At 56.0% G+C, this 20997-nt stretch overlaps 9 protein-coding genes across 9 annotated transcripts; 8 read left to right on the top strand and 1 right to left on the bottom strand.

The window, feature by feature from the left end:
• Positions 1 to 534: 534 nt before the first annotated feature.
• On the top strand, positions 535 to 2001 carry PG985_014687 (uncharacterized protein; the record flags this gene model as incomplete). Its single annotated transcript, XM_066834453.1, has 1 exon — positions 535 to 2001. The coding sequence occupies one exon, from the start codon at positions 535 to 537 to the stop codon at positions 1999 to 2001; it is 1467 nt and encodes a 488-aa protein (XP_066679193.1).
• A 506-nt stretch (positions 2002 to 2507) lies between these two features.
• Positions 2508 to 3875, top strand: PG985_014688 (microsomal epoxide hydrolase; the record flags this gene model as incomplete). Its single annotated transcript, XM_066834454.1, has 2 exons — positions 2508 to 3421; positions 3536 to 3875. 2 exons carry the CDS (start codon positions 2508 to 2510, stop codon positions 3873 to 3875), a joined length of 1254 nt encoding a protein of 417 aa, XP_066679194.1.
• A 1377-nt stretch (positions 3876 to 5252) lies between these two features.
• Positions 5253 to 5964, top strand: PG985_014689 (uncharacterized protein; the record flags this gene model as incomplete). The annotated part of the gene is made up of 2 exons (XM_066834455.1): positions 5253 to 5338; positions 5454 to 5964. 2 exons carry the CDS (start codon positions 5253 to 5255, stop codon positions 5962 to 5964), a joined length of 597 nt encoding a protein of 198 aa, XP_066679195.1.
• Positions 5965 to 7230: 1266 nt separating this feature from the next.
• On the top strand, positions 7231 to 8014 carry PG985_014690 (uncharacterized protein; the record flags this gene model as incomplete). The annotated part of the gene is made up of 2 exons (XM_066834456.1): positions 7231 to 7346; positions 7411 to 8014. The coding sequence occupies 2 exons, from the start codon at positions 7231 to 7233 to the stop codon at positions 8012 to 8014; spliced, it is 720 nt and encodes a 239-aa protein (XP_066679196.1).
• Positions 8015 to 10217: 2203 nt separating this feature from the next.
• On the top strand, positions 10218 to 10781 carry PG985_014691 (uncharacterized protein; the record flags this gene model as incomplete). Its single annotated transcript, XM_066834457.1, has 1 exon — positions 10218 to 10781. The coding sequence occupies one exon, from the start codon at positions 10218 to 10220 to the stop codon at positions 10779 to 10781; it is 564 nt and encodes a 187-aa protein (XP_066679197.1).
• Positions 10782 to 11119: 338 nt separating this feature from the next.
• PG985_014692 (MFS general substrate transporter) lies at positions 11120 to 12714 on the bottom strand (the record flags this gene model as incomplete). Its single annotated transcript, XM_066834458.1, has 2 exons — positions 11120 to 12513; positions 12588 to 12714. The coding sequence occupies 2 exons, from the start codon at positions 12712 to 12714 to the stop codon at positions 11120 to 11122; spliced, it is 1521 nt and encodes a 506-aa protein (XP_066679198.1).
• A 1135-nt stretch (positions 12715 to 13849) lies between these two features.
• PG985_014693 (uncharacterized protein) lies at positions 13850 to 14310 on the top strand (the record flags this gene model as incomplete). Its single annotated transcript, XM_066834459.1, has 2 exons — positions 13850 to 14117; positions 14192 to 14310. 2 exons carry the CDS (start codon positions 13850 to 13852, stop codon positions 14308 to 14310), a joined length of 387 nt encoding a protein of 128 aa, XP_066679199.1.
• A 538-nt stretch (positions 14311 to 14848) lies between these two features.
• PG985_014694 (heterokaryon incompatibility protein) lies at positions 14849 to 16702 on the top strand (the record flags this gene model as incomplete). Its single annotated transcript, XM_066834460.1, has 1 exon — positions 14849 to 16702. The coding sequence occupies one exon, from the start codon at positions 14849 to 14851 to the stop codon at positions 16700 to 16702; it is 1854 nt and encodes a 617-aa protein (XP_066679200.1).
• Positions 16703 to 17885: 1183 nt separating this feature from the next.
• On the top strand, positions 17886 to 20139 carry PG985_014695 (GATA transcription factor LreA; the record flags this gene model as incomplete). Its single annotated transcript, XM_066834461.1, has 2 exons — positions 17886 to 17943; positions 18008 to 20139. The coding sequence occupies 2 exons, from the start codon at positions 17886 to 17888 to the stop codon at positions 20137 to 20139; spliced, it is 2190 nt and encodes a 729-aa protein (XP_066679201.1).
• Between the last annotated feature and the right edge of the window lie 858 nt (positions 20140 to 20997).

Below are 20997 nucleotides of genomic sequence, written 5' to 3' on the forward strand. Positions count from 1 at the left end.
GACTAGGGACGTTTATATATGTAGGCAGATGCAGTCTGATTTCCGAAAGCGAGATCTGGCTGTGGACCAGACCGTCTATCCTGACGTTTGTACTGCATAATCCTCCGCGGATTGACTCCAAATCCAAATGCGTGATGATAAATCCGCATTTTCCCGCCAAATCAAGCTCGCTGTTGTGCATCTTCCCGCAAGCCTAACGCAAAGAAGCAGATATCCGTGCCAAGCGGCCCCATACTTTCCCACTCACACCTGCGGAGAAGAATGGGGCTTTGGCTTGCGGGCTTATACCGTAACCAGAAGCTGCCTAGACCGTCCCACTATTCTCCGTGCCACGATTATTCAGCGGCCGCTGACAAACAACTCATTGCCCCGTCTTACGCCCAGCACCCATTCACTCCTTTGTCTACGCGCGCTTCTCTCCCGCCAGCCCACTTCCTCGTACAGGGATTCCCACTACTCCAACGTCTTTCTCGCGTCTTGCTGGCCTTTATTTCCGTACTTTATCCCCGGACTGTGACGGGAAGTCGTTACAGTATGGCGAGCGAGGCCCCACTGCAACCGTCGGGGTCGGCGGGGGCTAATGCGCAAATGATCTGGAGGCGGGCCTGCGTCGCTTGCACCAAGGCGAAACGCCAGTGCACCAAGCAGGTCCCGTCCTGCCGCCGATGTGCGGCGAAACGCATCCCCTGTGCTTATCCGCCGCCTCGGCCCAATCTCGAGCCCGAATGCCCAGCTGCATCTGCGTCTGCATCCACTGAGGCGTCGATGCTGTTGGATTTCGAGGTGACGAGCCTGGATACCGAGCAGCTATCGGCAGGTGTAGCACCACATACAATGACGATAGCATCGCCGAAGGGGCATGAGGCGGTGGTGTCAGATGATGCTAATACTGGTGCCGATGCTGGTGGTTTTGATCTGGGCTCTGTCGTTGAACCATCCCCTGCGGACCAGAGCATGGTAGTCGCCAACATCCCGGCGGTTACGGACGGACTGGAGGTAGACTGGTTTCTTGCCCAGGGCTCGTTCGCGCACGAGAAGACTGCCCCCGACGGTATCTTGCTGGACCTTCCCACCAACTACATGGTGGATCAGATGCTGCACCTCGTCGACACGGTCAAGAAGTGGCTGCGGGAGTGGGTCACCGACGGCCATAGTCCTATGCATCATCGGCAATTATACCACAACAAGATGCCGCGGTGCATACAAGACGCCTACAGCACCATGGCCCTATACTTCCTAGCCCGGGGCCCCGCCAACCAGAACAGCATCTTCCAGCTCGTCGACGACAGGGTGACGCAGTTGCTCGAAGACCAACTGCGAGAAGACCTCTCCTCCTCCTCCGCCGGCTCCGGCTCACAGGCCCGCGACCTGTTCAGCCGGCTATCCCGCGTCCAAGCGCTGGTGGCCTACCAAATGGTCCGCCTCTTCGACGGCGACATCCGGATGCGCGCCCGCGCCGAGGCCGACATCCCCACCCTGACGGCCTGGACGAGGGACCTGTGGACGCAGACGCGGCGGTCGGTGGCGCCGACGCCGGGGGGCGACGCGTCGACGAGCCCGCTGAACCAGTCGATCCCGTTCGACGGCATCGTCTCGCTGGACGCGGCGGTGGTGACTTGGAAGCTCTGGATCCTGACCGAGAGCATCCGGCGGACCTGGCTCGTCGCCAACCTGATGATGGAGGTCTACCACTACATCAAGCACGGCTGGTCGAAGTGCCCGGGCAGCATCGCGTTCACCATGCGCGCGGGGCTGTGGGGGGCGGAGACGGCGTGGGCTTGGTCCGCGGGGCAGAGAAGGCGGGGGGACGCGCTGTTCGTGCCTATCTTCGAGCAGCTAAGGATGATGGATACGGTGCGGCCGAGTCAGGTCGACGAGTTCGGGCATGCTTTGCTCGGGATGACGTGGGGGTTGGAGCGGATGGCAAGGTGGCATGGGGATGGGATGGGGGGGAGGCTGGGGAGTCCCTTGGCAAGACGGAGTGATATCGTTAGTATCTGATTGGAGACGAGAGGTGATGTTATACTTCATCTAATACATATTTTACAAGGTTTTCGGGGGGATGGATGAGGATCAATGCATACATTATTGGATCGGTCCCTGGAATTACGTCCTACACATTTGTTACACGGACTTGCAGGGATCTGTGAGCAATTGTGGCGTCGAACAGTTGGTGGGGATTTGCACGATCGATGCCAAAATCTGGGGTAGAAAAGATCCACATCAGTCGTACAATTCACGATCGACAAATTGTGAGAAGCTGGTTGGTTCGCCGAAGCAAGGGAGTCCGTCGGGACTTGGTGTTACCGAGGCCCTGAGCATGGCACCTCCGCCTTGATGACGCCGACGCTGCATAAGAAGTGGAGACGCGCAACCACGCGGAGCCTCATTTCACCCTCTTGTTCTCACCTCAATGCCGCAGGAAAATAAACGTGCCTCCTTGTATCCATCCTCCCTCCCGAAACATCGAGTCAATTCATATCGCCGAGAAAGAAACCTGAAAAAGAATGGACGACGAAATCAAACCCTACGAAATCGCCGTGCCCGAAGCCGACCTGGCCGACCTCAAAGTCCGGCTGGCCCGCTCCCGCTTCCCCGACGAGCTCGAGGCCGCCGAGTGGGACCTCGGCGCCCCGCTCGCCGACGTCAAGCGCCTGTCCAAGCACTGGCAGACGACCTTCGACTGGCGCGCGGCCGAGGCCCGGCTGAACCGGTTCCCGCAGTTCACCACCGACGTCGCGGCCGAGGGCTTCGAGCCGGTCAACCTGCACTTCATCCACCGGCGCAGCGAGGACCCGGACGCGGTCCCGCTGCTCTTCATCCACGGCTGGCCGGGGAGCGTCTACGAAGGCAGTAAGCTGATCGACGCCCTGACCCAGGCCCAGGACCAGGGAGGCGCCGACGACGGGCCCAAGTTCCACGTGGTGGCGCCCTCGCTGCCCAACTACGGCTTCTCGTCGGGCGTGGGCCGCCGGGGGTTTTCGATTGACCAGTACGCCGAGGTGCTCAACAAACTGATGCTGCGGCTGGGCTACGACCGGTACGCGACCCAGGGCGGGGACTGGGGCTGGTTCATCAGCCGGGCGCTCTCGCACCACTACCCGCAGCACGTCAAGGCGACGCACCTGAATCTCGACGTGGCGCGGCCGCCGGGCTGGCTCCGGCACCCGGTCCTGGCGCTCGAGCACGGCGTCAGGCCGTACAGCAAGCACGAGCGCGACGGGTTTGCGCGGTCGGCTTGGTTCTTGAAGGAGGGGAGCGGGTACGGGGCGATGCACTCGACCAAGCCGCAGACGATTGGGTATGGGTTGTCGGATAGTCCGGTTGCGCTGCTGAGCTGGATTTATGAGAAGTTGCACGATTGGACGGATGACTATCCGTGGACTGATGATGAGATTCTCACTTGGATCAGCATTTACTGGTAAGTTCCTTTCCTATCTTGCATAACCTCCGCTCAAGCACGCATATGTCCCCCGTTTACCTTTCGTGGCTGGCATCATTTTCTAACCTTTTCCCTTCTCTTTTTGCTTTCTAGGTTCAGCACCGCCGGCCCCGCCGCCAGCGTGCGCATCTACTACGAGTTCGCCCGCGTCAACCGGGGCGAGGCCACGCGACCGGGCCAGATGACCCAGGAGCAGATGATGGACTGGCAGCCCGTCGTCGTGGGCTACTCGCACTTCCCCAAGGACGTCATCGTCCGGCCGAGCGTCTGGACCCGCACGGGCGGGCGCGTCGTCTTCGAGCGGACCCATCCGAGCGGCGGGCATTTCCCGGCCTGGGAAAGGCCCGAGGACATCGCGGGCGACCTGCGCGAGATGTTTGGGAGGAACGGGACCGCGGCGGTGGCGGTTAGAGGGGCGGGGAGTAAGCTTTGAAGGGGGGCGGTAAGGTTTGGGCTTATGCAGGGGGGGTCTGTTAATTACGGCACCGCTATTGAGTTTATAGGATGAGCCCGAGGTTTCAGTCGCGGGAGGATGGCGGTGTTCACGCAGCCTTTCTCGTGTTCGAAAATGACTTTTTCCTATATGCTTCACGGGTGGTCAGGAGGCTGTTCAACCTCTGCCAATGATATTTCGTAAATGGTACAAACAAACCAAATTCAACTACAATCACTTTTTCTGCTTAAACATACTCACCACCTTTGGCTCTTTCTTTGGATCAACATCGTGGTTTTCATCATCATCATCATCATCATCCAAATCACATATGATGGGTGTGATGATTGCTTAGGCAATCTTGAATTATACGCCAGAATGTTGGCGCAGAAATATGCAAGCTCGTATGGGAAAACCTCCTAGCGAGGCGAGGATCCTTTCCACTGTTATCATCATAGGAGATGACTGCGTGCACTAGAGAGAGAGGCTGCGCATCCAGCCCCCGGATCCGACTGACTTTCATCTTCACCCTCTAATCGAATTACCAACCAAGCTTAAGTGAAAACAGAATCGGTTGCCCATACTCAGTGTAAGTGAGGTTCGTATAACAGTGTTATGATCTACCTAGTGCACCGCAGTTGCCGGCGTCCGCAAGCCCTCTTCAGTATGGAAAACACTTATAAAAGCGGATATGTGACAAAATGGCGTGACGTGTGTGTCTGGCAGCTGAATACGGCAGTAGGCTTCAAGGAAAATTCGCATAGTAGGTCAACGGCATCTCATGGATGACAAACCAGAAATGTTTCTGAGCTGGGCTCAACAACAAATTCAGTAGGCGATAGGAATGGCACGCTGATGCAAACTGTTTTGCAATCATCAATCCAATATTTGATTAGGTGATAGAACACACCAACATTGGCAGATGCCTGTTGAGTTTCGATATAAAAGTCACCTCCGCACGCGTGCCGTGCTGTGTTCCTGAACTACTCCCACACGAAATCAGCTTTTTATAAATAATCGACCCCACATTTAGAAATTACCGCTTCCATGTACACAGTTCATTCACTATAGTACCAGCTCGCCCTGCTGAAACAGAACCCACTCAGTTGCCGCGCTGGAGGTCCTTAGCAGCGGGCACCACCCGTACCGCATCGTCCCACTCCGCGAAAACCACCTGTGCCGGCCGGGGACCCACCTACCGTAGCAGCCCCACTGTTACTGATCCGGGCCCGAGAACACGGGCTTATCTGTGTGCAACATTAATTGCGAACATCCTCTCAGTTCTGCAACCTACTTGTCACACCGGATCCCGCTTCCCTTCCACCCCAATCCGGCATCGCACAAGTAACGACCGACTGACCAACACAGTCAATCACCATGTCCCAACCCGCTATTGCCGCACCTGGCGGTACTTACACCTGCAATGTCTGCGCCAAGGTGTGTTCTTCTGCGAGCGCGCTTGGGTGAGTAACCATCCCTCTTGGTTTTTGCGAAAACGAGATCCAGTTTCGCAAGAGCGATACCTAAACACGATTCGAGCGCCTGGAAAATATTCTGACCTAACGTCCCATCTTCTAGCAACCACAAGCGCGTCCACAGCAACAACCTGACCTGCGATACCTGCGGTCAAGTCTTCACCCGCACCGACTCCGTCGCAGCCCACAAGTTCGCAAAGCACGGTATCAACACGCCTCATGTGTGCCACATTGAGGATTGTTACCGTGCGGGCTTGGGGTTGAACTCGCACGACTTGCTGGTCAGCCACCTCCAGCAGCGCCACAACGGCGCGACCCTCCAGGACAACAACAACGCCGCCGGCCAGGCTCCCGCCGGCCAGGCCCCCGCCGAGTCGGAGTCATCGGCCGACGACTACGAGGAGGACTCCAATCTCCCCGAGGAGGAGGAGGAAGACCGGGATGTCGAGCTCCCCGACGTGGAGGAGGTGGAGAACGAGGATCATCGCGCGGAGATTGCCGAGATCCACGAGAGCTACAAGAGGCAGCTGGAGACACTCGTGGACGAGGCATCGCAGATGAGCAAGGAGGACCTCGTGGCTAGAGTTAGAGATATCCTCGATGCTATCCCTTGATAGCACGGTAGTAGGATTGGAGGACGGCAGGATTGTACGATGGCTCCAGGGTTTGATGGTATGACAAGCGTTGCTTGTGCTTATTGACAATGCAATGAGTCTGAATTGATATTTGCCATAATTATTATCTTGATCCTGATACTAGTGAGTGGTAAATTGTGTGCGATGCTTCACTTTTAGGGTCACTGTGACTACTTAAGATGAGCAAGTAAGTGAAAACGTAGCAAGATGATAGACTCATTCTCCGGATGCGTAAGGATGAGGTTTTACTGAACAAACGATGCTGTATGGGCGGGCAAACCCATGAAATGAGAATGGAGTGGTGTGTTGCGATCTTGACATAAATGCTAGCCATGGAACCCAAAATGGTTCTGGCTTCCTTGAGCGTAGATATTAGGGTTCAGTTTACTATAAAGCTCGTCCTTAGCGCGGACCGGGCCGAGCGGGCCGAGCCGTTTCACATCCCCACAACGCAACTCTTTATTGACATCCCATACCATTCATCAGCTCTCGCTTCACCATTCTGCCACATAAACAGTAATCGGCCACGGTGAGGGGTAGCAATAACACCCAACCGTTGGTGCATATTCCCTGCCTTAGCTGTAGCCCGGTGTGCAAAAAAGTCAAGAGGTCGACTACAAGTCCGCCCTCAAGTCACCTGATTCTCCCAATGAGCCCTACAAAACAAGTAATCAAACTAAGACGGGATAGTTGGGTAGACCGCACATGAAAAGCACCGACAGAATGAGCCGTTGTCATACATGTGACGATGTGTTCAACAGTGAAGACGATCCTCACCTACCCGGACCAGATCCACGAAGGGCGTGATGGACGACTTTTAGAAATCAAGGATCTTTACAAGATGTATAAAGCTAAGCTCTAGAAGGGTCGGGGACAACGTTAGATAACCACCAATCAGCACTAAACGTAGGAGCGTTGCAAACATTTCCTAGGTACTAAGGTGCCCAACTTATCATGCTTCTGTGAACTACCAGTGAGCTATAGGGACTTTTAATTCTATAGAGGACCCCACCTTGCGTTTTTACTACTCTGAACTGTGCACCTTACATTTTCTTTCGAGCTTCATTTCGCAATCAGCCAACCCTCCACCATCAACTGCCCAAGAAATTGCTTGGAAGACCGTCCGGCAATTCACCATTTCATCGCTCAGTTGCTGTCCCAAACACCAATTTGATCCTTGTACACCACCTGGCAGTTGATATCCGTCTTGCTCCGACAATTGAACATTCCTTTGCTGCATTCACAATGGAAACACCTGGTGCAAGTGGAAATGCCACAGGCAGTGGCAGTGGCACTGGTGGACGCCGCACGTATCAGTGCACCGTCTGCGACAAGGTTCTGGGCTCCGAGAAGACCTTGGAGTAAGTGCAACTCATTAATCCACCATCAACTTTGATGCTTACGGGCTAACCTTTTGTATCATAGGGCACACAAGCAGAACCATGTGAAGCAGTTTGTCTGCAGCGATTGCGGCACGTCGTTCGGCAGACAAGATCAGATGTCGCGACACCGCTACATGGCCCATGGTCATAACGCCTCGCAGTACATCTGCTACATCAAGGGCTGCACCCGTTCCCGCCAGGGTATGCGGAGCCTGGACGCTCTGGTCAAGCACCTCGAGAAATCCCACCAAGGAGCGACGGTCGACGACAATAAGCAAGCCGCGGCAGATCGCGGTTTCCAGTTGCCGGAAGAGTCCTCCAGCGATCAGGATAGCGAGAATGATAGCGACGATGCCATCGACGATGATACCGAGGAGGACGATGACATCAACATGACGGAGGAAGGCGACTCCTCCGAAGTTGAGTCAGAACAGCAGCAGGAGACTGGCGAGGCCCACGATCACCCCTTGTCAAGCGAGTACTACAGATACCGCATCCAAATGCTCGAGGAGCGGCTGTCAGAGGCCCAAGACCAGCTTGACAAGAAGGACGTGAGGCATGCTAGGGAGATTGGAGACCTCCATCGGTTCTACCAGTCGAAGATGCAGGACCGAGAGGATGAGCTCGCCGAGCAGCGACGGGGTTAAGCGGCATGATGGTCGGAACGAGACGGGTCTGACTGAATCCAGCGCTTCATTTCAGACGGGGGGGACTGTATAAGATTTGTTGGACTACGGATGGAAATCATGTATCATAGACAAGATGGATTCACATCCCAGCGAAAGCGAAATGAGATGATAGGTCATCTAATCCATTTCTCGCGAGGATAGTTAGGCATACAAGGAGGCTTGTCGACAGGGACACGAATAATAATCTTTGGATGGAACACCCGGAAGCATCATCACATAACTATGCAAGACCAAAATTCGTGAGCCTGTTCTACACTTTGAAGTTTCATGAGCGTAAGCCATTGAGTGACGGTGAGAGGAATTGGCAGCGATCATCTCGCTGATTAATCTAATGCTTAAGGGCACGAAGAAAATGCGTTCTAGCGGGGTAAAACGTCTTCCAGCTATGAGTAGAAGTGATCTTTACAAACAAATCAATTTCGATTTTCGCGATCACTTTCGTAACCAGACCGTTCCCCCGTGCAAAAAGCCCAAAAATAAACCCACTCGTCAATCTGTTACTACGTCACTGCTCTCAACCACCAGTATTCTGACCCACCACTCTTCTCATCCACCATGACGCCGCCCCGTACGTCGGGAATCGCATAAGCCATCGACAGCAGCGTGGTAAATGATTCATCCCAGGATCTCAACGATGAAGCCCAAATTCACCAATTATATGAACAAGAACTTAACCTCCTAGATGAGAAGCGGAAGCATGACGAGCACCTGGCCAATCTGAAGGCTGGGTTCAAAAAGGAAATCGAGGATACCTATGGATGAGAGATACCGGGCAGAAATTCAGATGCTGAAATCGAAAACACGGATGGCGGAGCCTAGCCCGGCAGGTATCGCTGAGAGCAGGTAACCGCTGATTCAGGAATCGCTGCGCGAACGAGGAGCTATTCCGAAAACCCATGACCACCACATTGGAGACTTCCAGTCGCCTTGGTGATATGATGGTCAACTGGTTGCAGTGCTTCACGGCAATGGTGATCTGATGAAAAAAGGTCGAACCATCCACGATGGCGATACAACCTTGTCCCGTAGCTTGACGATAGTGGTGTCCTGTGTTGGCAATGGGTAGGCGTCGGCCACAGCACTTCCAGCTCAAAGAACCACCATGTCTGCAAAGTATGCCACGAGGATCTGAAGCTAGAGATGTCACTTCAGTACGCACGACTTACCCATCCATCTTCAGTACGAAAACAAGCTGATATCTTGACTTACAGACAGCATAAAGATACGGGCCATCAGCTGCACGTATGTAGTAAATGTGAAACGTTCTTCAAGAAAGCCGATCGCCTGCAGGCCCACGAGTTCGGAATCCATTGCAAGAACATAGCTCCATGTATCTGTCACATGGCAGAGTGCACCTGTGGCCACCGGGGCTTTAAGACACGAGATTGGCTGATTAGATACCCCGAATCGAGCCATCAAAGCGTCACATATGATAATAACGAGAAGGCCGCCGCCCACAGCGACAATCAGTTGATTGGCGAGTCGTTCAGTGGGGAGGATACTTAGAGCGAGCCCGATATTGAAACTCAGACCAACGGGGCAATTACATGTCAGAAACGCTGCAACCAAACCCTGAAAGTTCGCATTGGAAAGCTGCAGGCACAAAAGCAAGCAGAGGCCTGCTACATTGACAACGATGACCGCACCAATACATTCCTCCTTGAACTTGAGATTGTTAGACGGGAATGTAAGATTGAAGCACTCTGTAACCAGACACAAGCAACATTACAAACGTCGTTAGAACCAAACTACGATGCTTTGACTCTTGATATATTTTGCAAAACTGTATCCAACCGCCCTAAGAAATGACAGTTTCTCGCCCCAGGGCTGAAAGCTCATTAGAACAAATCTGTGTTGATTTCAAGGGCTTCCCGTAAAACTACGTGCCAGTAACCGACCCAACTGCCATCTATTGCTTGCCAAATTTGAAACTTCATCCCAACAACATCGTCCCAATCCCACACCATCGCCCTACCATCCATCCGCTTAAATATCCACGATGGATCCCACACAGGCCCCTGATAATGTACACGAGTGCCCCCATTGCAAGAAGCTATTCCAGGATTCCAGACATTTGAAGTAAGTAAAACAACTCACGGCCTCGATTGATCGATCCGTGCTCACCGTTTGGCTATCTAGGGTACACATGAATAGCCACGAGATGCGGTACGAGTGCCGATTCTGTTCCAAGCGTTTTGGCAGACGAGATGAGTTAAATCGCCATGAGTTGCATAAACATGGCCAGAACGTATCCAGCCACGTCTGCTACATCGCCAGCTGCCCCCGCCGGCGTGTCGGAATGAGATCCGAGGCCGCCCTGGTCCAACACCTCCAGAACCATCATGACGGTGCAACAATGGCGGCCAACGAAGAGGCCAAGCAGGCGCAGGGATACGGCCAGGCCCAAGACCAGCCGGCTGTGGGACACGAGGCTGAGGAGAGCTCGTCCGAGGGAAGCCCGTCGACGAACGAGGACGATAGCGACGACGACTACGAGGACTCCGACCAAGAGGTCACTGTCCCCGGCCAAGACACGAGTACGGATGGCGGAGAGCTCACCCTCGCTGAGTATAAGGATAAGATCAAGGCACTCCGCGAACAACTTCAACAGGAGAGAAAGTGGCACCGATGGGAGATCAACGCCACCCGCAAGGCCTTTGGGGCCCAAATCGAGGAACTCAAGGCCAAAGTCCCGGCGGAACCCATGGAAAATGCCCATGAGTAAAGGGGCATCTGAGGAGTAACAACAGGTGGGCATATAGAACAGAAAGGGGGAAAGGAAGAATACTTTTTGCTATTGTTTAGGAAAAGGTTCTCTTGTCGGTGTTGAAGCTGCTCGCCGAATGGCCGAAGAACAAAAACAATGTCTCAAAGAAACTCGAATGGTCCTAATGAATGGCTTGATGGTTCACAGGGAAAGTTGGAAGGCACATGAACTCTCTGTATAGCAGTCTTATAAGCCACGTCACTTTTGATACATGCCGTGTTGATAGCTATATCTGAGAGCCCGACATCTCAAGGAGTTAAGTATGACGACACGGCGATCACTGACCATGCATGCTTTCAGGCCTTTTGATTCTTCGCCAGCGCCGCCTCCTGCCGCCACTTGCCCGCAAACCGCCAAGTCACGCACACGAGCGCCAACGCCAACAGCTGCACCGCGGCGCAGACCGTGAACGCCAGCCCCACGCCGATCCCGCGGACCAGGGGCATGACGAAGCCGGTGCCGCCCGCCGCGAACAGGCACCGCGCCAGGTTCAGGCTGGCGCTCGCGGCGGCGCTGCGGTCCGGGAACACGTCGACTATGTACGTTATGATAACCGACTGGGTCGAGACCAGGGTCCACCCGGTGACGAATGTGGAGACGATGGGGACCGCGATGGGTACCTTGGCGGAGAACTGGATGCTCCAGCCGAAGAGGAAGATCGAGAAGCACTGGACGGTGGAGAAGATCGGGACCAGTCGGAGGCGGGCTTTCTCTATGGGGAAATTGTCCTCTGCCGGAGCGGCCGACCCTCCGGCTTCAAGTGCTGATGTGCTTGTCCCTCGAGCTTCATGCGCAGCCTTGACCTTGCGGTAGTCCCTGTTGAGGATCTTGCCGGTGATCAGTGTACCGACCATGGCGCCCACCCCGTTCGCGATGAAGGTCAGCCCGACCTGTGTTTCGCTGAGGCCGTACCGAGTTTCGAACAGGGATGACATGACTGTGATGCTCATCTGCCAGACGGCATAGTACACAGCCAAGAACACGACCAGTGGTGCTGCATGTTTGCTGGCCAGGATGCGAAAAGGTCCCGTCACATCGATGGCCTTCCGTGGAGGCAGAGAATCGGCGCTTCCCGCGGCGGGGCTAGTGCCGATGCTCGTCCACTTTTGGTAAAGCACAAGGGGGTACCTAGCGAACGGGTTGGGCGGAGTCCGGCTGCCGTTGCCGACCACGGACCGCAAAGTCTCGGGCAGCAGCCCCAGCATCACGACCAAGAAGCCACCCCCATAGATAGCCAAGCCCCAGAAGATGCCCCGCCACCCGAGCGAGGCGGACCCCGCCACCGCGCCCCCGACGACCGGTCCCACCACCACCGGCACCAGCAGCCCCGCCTGAAAGACGCCCATGTACCCGCCGCGGTCCGCGCGCGTCGTAATATCGCCAATCACCCCCGAGCCGACGGCGACGGTGCTGGCGCTGCCGGCGCTCTGGAGGCAGCGCAGCGCGAGCAGGGCGGCGTAGGAGCGCGCCTCGGCCAGGCCGAGGCAGGCGGCCAGGAAGACGAGGAAGGTGCAGAGGTAGGCGGCGCGCCGGCCCAACACGTCGGAGACGGGGCCCCAGAGGCTCGGGGCCAGGGCTTGCAGGAGGAGGTACGAGGTCACGGTTAGGTTGATGAGGTCGAGCGACACGCCTAGGTCTTGGGCGAGGGTCGGGAGGGCGGGGAAGTAGATGTTGGATGCGAGTCCAGAGACTACGCGAGGGGGAGAATGAGTTAGCCAAAAGTCCGATGTGGATGGTCTTATGGTGTAGCAAGGGCGGACTTGCAAGTGCCAGCCACCGACACTATGAAGACGATGAGTCTCTTCTGCCTCTTGTCGAAGATGGTGTAGGGTTCGGCCACATTTGACGGAGCTGGTGGTGGCACTGGCTGGGCAAAGGCTACGTCAGTCATATCGAAGTCTGTCTCACCCCTATAGTCGGGGATAAAATGAGATTAAGTGATACGGCCGTGGAGACCGGTCTAGTACGTGTGATATTTGGAACAGTGGTAAGGGGGTTTTGGTAAGCACTGAGCTCGTCTTCAAAGCATCACACAGCGGGATTGGATTGGCAAACAGATAAGTATATAGAAAGAAGGTACAGCTGCGGCACTGTCATTAAGAGGCAAGCCATTTGGTATTACTATTCGTGTCTGTTATGGGCAGTCACCACTGGTCATGGTAAGTCATCTTCTCATGCCGTTAGCGCCGGAGTTGAGCGGAGCTCAGAAGCATGTTCAATTCCGGACGGAGCTGAGCACGTCCTAACAACACGGGTCGCGTTGCAAACCACCTAGAACATACATTGTAAATTACTTCGTCATTTCAGTACTTATTTGATTTATTCATATGTCTCTTTTGAGGTCTTGCAAGAATCGCCACCAAGCCCTATGGCTTACAAGCAATTGGCAAGCCTTTGCCATTGGAAGGGCCAGCTTGCCATGCCGGCGGCGCTACCCACTGAAGAAGCAATTGCTGACTCAAAATGCTCACGCGCAACGTCAGACAACGGAGACGCTCATCCTTGCAAGTACACGAAGACAAAACAATAATATTCAAGCTCGGATCCATTGGAGCTGGTTGCATCACTCACGGGGGACAACATACGTCATTGCGGAACACCTTGGTTCCCGCATCCCGGAATGATTCCCGCTCAAGTTCTCGTTGAAATAACTCAAGCCCAGGAGCGCTTTTTGCTTGGTTGGTGTTGGCCATACAATTGTGAGCTGAGCAGACCTTGAGGGGTTGTTGGCGCTAAATCCTTCGAATTAGCGGGCGGGGTTCAAGTAAGGGGCTTGTGCTATATGTGGTTAGGTATAAATACCCTACCGAACTTATTAGTGCTTCGGCCTACTTGGAACCAACAACGTCCCTCGTCGTCGAAGAGACTCCCTCCTGTCTATGATCATCTGTCCTTCCACCTCTACATAAGGATTTACCTACCGCAGATTCAACACCTTCACCGACCATCCACGATCCACAACTAGCTGGCATTATATTCCAAATCTCAAACTTGCCGTAACCACAACTTTTTAAAACCCAGCCAAAATGCCATCCCCCAAGTTCTGGACGAATGCCGGCTGCGTCATGGGCCTCGCCCCCATGGCCTACGGCCTGCGCGCCCTCTTCACGCCCGCGGCGGCACTCGCCGGCTCCGGCCTCCCGGGCGGCTCGACCCCGCAAGACCGAGCGCTGGCCCAGGGCGTCTTCCGCATTTACGGCGTGCGTAACGTCGTCATCAGCCTGACGCTGCTGTGCGCTTGGTACCGCGGGCACCGCGAGACGCAGGGCGTGGGTCTGCTGCTTGGGTCGTTAAGTAAGTCACGACCGTGCCGTTTTTGACGTTTGTTCCTCTGGACTAGCTGGGCTAACCACACCCTGTCTATGTAGTGCCGCTGGTGGACGGCTTGGTGTTCAAGGATATACTTGGTGGTGGTGAGTGGCACCACTGGGGGTTCGTGCCCTTCCTCGTCGGGATCGGGGCCGGTGTGCTTGGATGGTTGGGTTAGATTGTCAATACACGGTCCATTGGGATATCATCATTTTGCTCTTTAGCCCCGTACGTTGTTGAATCTTTTCGCTCGCAGCGGGGAAGTGGAACTGCATCCACAACACCCCCTCGTGAAAGAGGGGCGGTTTGTCTTGAGCACCAACCAAAAGCACTGGTTCCAAAATTGCTTATTCTCACCACATGCCATGTCGAAAATCTGATTACCCGGGTCATATACTTCGAGCATTGGCCAATCAGCTTGGGACTCCCAAGATATGACGCCTACCCACGGGGCGCAGCTCTGCCAGTCATGCAGGAACATATTCGACCGCCACAGTCTCTATGGAGTACAATCTGTGGCCGAGACATGCTCAGAAGGATGCGAGTGCTCTGCCTGCAAGATCCACTCCACTACCCATTGCATACATGAGTCCCTTGCAGCCCTGCGCTCGGCGATAAGGGATGGGTGCTGGGTTTGCTCATCGCTCCCGCCGCTGGATGGATGGGCGGCCCACTCGCGGCTATATGTGGTGATTGATCCGATGTCCACCGGGACCATGAAAACTCCTGTTCATCCCTTTTTCTACTACCTCGAGTTTCGTGTTACGGAAGATGCCACAGGAGCGGCGGAGAGCGTCGTGGCGGGGGAATTCATCATGGCGCTCCGGCTGGACCCCATTCCTTCCTGCACGAGGGCCCACGATCTGGCAAGTTCTTCCTTGGCACAGTCATGGTCCGGCAACGTGGGCGCGTTGGAGCTCGTTCGGCATTGGTTGTTTGGCTGCCTAGAGAATCACCCGAGCTGTGAGGACTTTTCTTCGGGAAGCGGGTGGTGGCCTACAAGGCTGCTCGAGATATCTGACCATCACGTCCGCCTCGTGATGACGAAGACAGAAACCGTCCGAGGCGCCTATGCAACGATAAGCCATTGCTGGGGCACTGAGCCTTTCCCTACGCTCACTTCCTCCAATCTCGCACGCTTCACCGGTGGGATACTCCGAGACGAACTCCCACGCTCCTTCCAAGAAGCCATGGAGACCACTGAAGCTCTTGGAATTCGATATCTTTGGATCGATTGCTACTGCATCATCCAGGACGACCAGGCCGACTGGTTGAGCGAAGCGCCGTTGATGAGCAAGGTCTACTCCAACTCCCAGATCAACATTGGCGCCGCCGACGCCGCCGGTCCGAGACACGGCATGTTCAGAGAGAGGCCAATCAACTCCATAATTATTCGACCTCAGCCGTCTCCTGCCAGGGGGTGCCAGGCGTATCGTCTGACCCGGAAAGACGGCAGGGCCCAGTTCGACGGTGGCCTCTTCAACGATCCATTGGACAGGGCGTTTGAGTCCAAAGTCTTGCGAGACAGCTCCTTGATGACTCGAGCATGGGTGCTCCAAGAACGAGCCCTAAGCCGGAGAATGGTAACCTTTACCCGCGAAGAGATCTATTGGCAATGCCACGAGTCGGCAGCTACGGAGTCTTACCCTGTCGGATGGCCAAAGAACAGTATCGAAAGATTGATCGACGACCCGTTTTGGTCCCTGTCTCCAAGCCAAAGCCTTCTTCGAAATGTAATACGCCGAGGTCCCAGCCGTACGGGGTCTTCTGATGACGGTGTAGGGCCAAAGGTCAGGCCGGTGACATACCAAGAGAGGTGGTTCAACGCACTTTCGAGTTACAATGCGGCCAAGCTCACCTATCCGGCCAAAGACAAGATTTTGGCCATCGACGGTATTGGGACGCGCCTGGCGGAGCTTAGCGACGACAACTACTGTCGAGGCATCCTCGCCAAGACGATGCCGTACGCACTCCTGTGGGAAAATAAGGAGACACCCGCCAAGCATGCCTTGGCCAAATATGCCGAGACTTCACAATACCCTTCTTGGCATTGGGCATCAGGCGTGAGTGCCAATTTCGATAAGGGGACCCATTGGAATTACACAATACTACGGAGCGGCCACAGCTGCACTGGCCCGCAAACATATTGCTTCACGTCAGAGAGCGGCTTACCCGTGGCAAGCCACCGCGATGTGGACTATTGGCCGCGCCTTTACTGCATTGGACGGCCCCAGAAGGCGACACTCGTAAGAATCACCAAGTCCCATGGGTGCCAATTTACTCTCGAAAACGGAACGACGGTCCGGGCCTCTACAAAGTGGGATCGTTTTGCGGACGATGCCGTGAAGATGGGAAGAGTAATGTTCTTGCTCCCCGTTACACACACGTTGATGTCCTGCGCCACGGGGTACCTGGACGCGCGGAACAATATGGGACTGGTTCTAGTCCCGGGGCGAAGTTGTGGGGCGTTTCGCCGTGTTGGAATGTTTTCCGAGGCTTGGGTGACGGACCGCGGCACGATACACGGCAATGGCAAGAATGTCAAGCCGCGAATGATAGTTATCGAGTGATTGGGCAATAAAAATGGAGCCGACCAGGGCAGGCCGAACCACTGTTGTGAAGTCACGCCAAGCTTGAGAAGGCAAAGAAGGTGGGCGACAAACGACAGACGTGGAGCCGCAGCGCCAATTACCGGCCCGGTGGAGCACTGGCTGGGACACAAAATATAATGATCGATTGGTTTGATCCCTCACGAAGAGGAAGGAATGCGATACGTCGTGACTGGTAAGTGGAATCAATTGAGATAAGACGTAGAAACACTTTGGGACGCGATCCAGGCGAGCGAGACGACCGCCGTAAGCGCCCGCACCTGTGTCATACTACAGCGGGAGGATGATGCAATTGGGGGGATTTCGCCGTCGTCTGTTTTCTGACGACACCGTGTCTGTCACAAGATCAACTGCTCTGTCGTCTTTTTCTTTGGGCAGCCATTTGCCATGTGAAGGGGTGGTACCCACTTCCTTCAAGATGGGGTTTTAGCAATCGATCACGATCGCCAAATCTAGAAATGCATGTTTGGCCTACAAACCCGATGCGCAAAACATGGCAAATGGTTCATGATCGTACTACATAAAGCCCATGGCCCCTGGACCCCACGGTCTAGGCCCCCGACCGCGCCAATGTGGCAAAACCTCTCAAGCGCCGCACCGCTGGCTTTCACTGCCGAGCCTAAAAACCAGTTGCCAGTGTCTCCAGTGTGCATGCAACCGATCGCTAGGCTCAATGTTATGGAGTGAGCCCGCCAATTAAGTATCCGCAATGGGAAAAATCGAACCGTTGGATTTGCCACCCGGGCTCGTGCGTCATCCAGCGTAACTTCCGAGACGCATCGTTCTCCGCCGACGACCGCGACGACTGTATTATCTCGGAACCGTACATCAATATTTATATCGGGAATCTAAAGTGTATTGATACCCAAGACACCATGCACTCACTCGACGTACTGCATTGCCGGTCGGACAACCGCCATCTCAAGTCAGCTTTGAGGATCGTGGAGAGTATTAGCTCTCGGACACGCTGCACGCACGCGACGAGAGCACCGATATCTGGCACGCAACACCCTTCCCGCGACACACCAAGTCGTCGCCCATTCCACGCCTGCTTGTCTCTGCATCTCGGCGGAATGTCTGTAGCAACGCCCGCTCCGAGCAATCTTCTCCGATTGCCATAGCATCTCCTCCTCTCAACCTCAACATGGACCATGGCAGCCTCAAGGGCTTTCGCCAGTCCGATGTCGCCGAGTCTTTTACAGGTTAGTGTCCAAAAGGTTGGTAAACACTGCTTGCAGTGATAAACCAGTGTGCTGACTCCTCAAGGCGCCACACCAGGTTCCTACATCCCAGGCCAGTTCCTCGCCCAGGAAGTCGAGGGTGGGACAGACCACTCCCGCTTTGACGCATCAGCCTACAGCGGCTGCACCGGGCCATTCTTCTCATCAGCCGACTCTGTTATGACCGACGCCCCATCACAGGCTGCTGCCCCTGCTGCACCGGCAGCTGTTGACTCGTCCTGGCCCTTCGACATCACCCTCGCCCTGGACGTCCTCGAGCGCCGGCCCAACCCTCTGCTCGACCTCGGCGCGGCGACCCTCCTGCGGCCCCTCGTCGTGACCGACGCCCATGATCCCCACGACCGCGTCATCTTCGTCTCGGACAGCTTCCTCGCCCTCACAGGCTACTCCCGCGACGAGGTCCTGGGGTCCAACTGTCGCTTCCTCCAAGCCCCGCCCGGTAGCCACAGCGCGGTTGTCCCCGGCGCCCCGCGCACGGCCATCAGCAGCGCGTCCGCGTACCTCCTGAAGCAGAAGGTCGGCGGGCGGCTCGAGGCGAGCCATACCATCATCAACTTCAAGAAGTCCGGGGAAGCTTTCGTGAACCATCTCGCCTTGGTGCCTATCCCGTGGGGGCCGGCCACGGCGCCCAGCTTCGTGTTTGGCTTCGCCAACGTGTTTGACGATGCTGCCTGGCTTAATACTTCCCAGGGCCCGTCGTCAGGCTCGGAGGCGCCGTCTTTCTTCTTTAGTGGGCAGAATCCCGCCGTCTCGGAGGCGCCTGGGTGGTCGGGGTCATGGGCCCCTTCTACCGGCGGGCACGACGGCAACGCGATCGCGGAGGAAGATGCCGGGGTCGTGGGGGGAAAATTGATGCACGGTAATCCCGAAGGGCCCGCCAACGGATTCCAGAGTGAGTCGGAGGAAGGAAAATGCCGCGGCGACGGGCAGGAAGATGAAGACGTCGACCCGGTTTCAGCGGCCCTTGCGTGGGAGAGAAGTCTTGGCGAGAACACGGACGTGCTGGTGCAAGTAGTCTCCCTACAGGGGTCCATCGCGTATGCATCCACGTCGCACAAGACCCTTGGATACGATTCCAGCGCTCTCGTGGGCCAGTCGATCAGAGGTCTGTATCATCCGTCCGAGGTGGCGGTGCTGACAAGACGACTGAAGAGCCACGAAATTGCCGACTTGGACCTCACTCTGCGGCTGAAAAGGCGGTCGGGCCACTACGAATGGTTCCGCTGCACGGCATCGGTCTGGGATGACGAGGGCGCCGAGCTTCGGGTCACCTTGACCCTGCTCCGCCAACCCGTCGGCCGCCTCAGCCGCCGCGACCTACACGGCGACAAAAGCGAGAACAACAACCCGACCCGGCACTGCATCTGGATCAAGCTGGCGACTTCCGGTCTGATCCTGCACCTGCTGGTCGACCCGCGCAAGGCCCTGGGCATCGCGGCCGAAGACCTGGTCGGGACCCAGCTGCAGGAGCTGATCCCGCAGCACGAGGCCCGGGCCGAGTTTGCATCCCTCCTCGACGCCGCGGGCCGGGGCGAGAGGGCGTCCGCGACGCTGGCGCTCGTCGGCGGCCGCGGCCACCGCCTCGAGGCCAGCATCGTGCTCCATCCCGGTCCGCCTAATACCGGCCCGGGTGGCCGCGCCGACCCGCAGCGGCGCCCCTACTACCTCCTAGCCCGCCTCGGCGTCGTGCGCTCCTCCTCCACGCGGCGAAAGGCGCCGACGCTGTCGCCCAGGAGCAAGGAGCGCAACAGCCTCAGCGCTTCCCCCTCCACTGGGGAGGCGTCTTCGCGATCCTCGAAGTACGAACACGAGGCAGGACGGGGCGGCGGCGTCGACGATGACGTGAACGACGACGACATCCTACAAGACCTCGACGCCGACCGGTGCGGGCCGCTCAACTCCGAGGTCCACCGCCTCGCCGCGGCCAACCAGGACCTGCGTGAGCAGGTGCAGGAGCTCGTCCGGCATGCGGCGCAGCGGCGGCGGGCCAAGAGGAATGGGGAGATCTCGGGCGGGTGCGTCAGCTGCCACACCAGGGTCGCGCCCGAGTGGCGGCGCGGGCCTGGGGGCAAGCGGAATCTTTGTAATCGGTGTGGGTTGCGGTGGGCCAAGACGCGGCGGGGGTCTGAGGATGTTTCTAATGCTAATCCCTCTTAACACTAACCCACGTCGACATACGAACGTATACACGCATACTCCTATACGGGGTTGACTGCGCTGGCGTCGACGTCGAAGAAGGGGGGAGAAAGGCTTTTACTAATGATTGGATGAGTGCGATAATAAACTGACAACCCCCTATCGAACGCTGAGCATGCCCAACAGATCTACATGACTTGTAACACCGGTGAACCTATATGGTCAGCCTTGGTCTCAGAACACACCTGACCAGCCGAAACCAATGACTGAGCCTGGAGCCCTCTAATCAGCACCGTCATCCGTGACTTGTTACGCCTCTATAGGACGCACTTCAACAAGGAGTAATCTTTGAAAGGACGAGTGCACAAACTCTCAGCCTGCATTTGGGATGTTTGCGTCGCACCCACCTTACTCCCACCATCCGCGCGAGCAAAATACCAAACCTCATAAGTGACGACAATCATCAGACCGTACGTCATTTCCTCCGAGACCCCAAGCAGCCCAGCCACCTGATGAGTCCTCGCTTCATTGGTACACTAGTTCCAGCATCCATGGCACCGTCGCAAATGATTGGGCGCCAACGAAGCACTGCGCTGGCTGGGCAACAAGGATCGGAGCATCGTCTCAAGTCTCCCATAGTCAACGCTTCGTTGCTACCATGCCCATCTAGTCGTAGTTATCAAGGCAGCGGGTTTGACATTGTTCTTGATCCGGTGCCCGTTGGTATTGACTATGGCTAAATTTTCGAAACAGATGGCATGTTTCAGAGAGGGGTTTACTTCTGCTGTAGGACTACCGCTCAAGATTCGCATTACCTAGTTCAGCTTCCATCGTGGTCTGCTGCACATCTTGTTGTGAGAAGTTCAGCAAATAATTTTA

Source organism: Apiospora marii, assembly GCF_038362585.1.
Source record: "Apiospora marii strain CBS 49790 chromosome Unknown utg000011l_segment0_segment0, whole genome shotgun sequence".
Lineage (NCBI taxonomy): Eukaryota > Fungi > Ascomycota > Sordariomycetes > Amphisphaeriales > Apiosporaceae > Apiospora > Apiospora marii.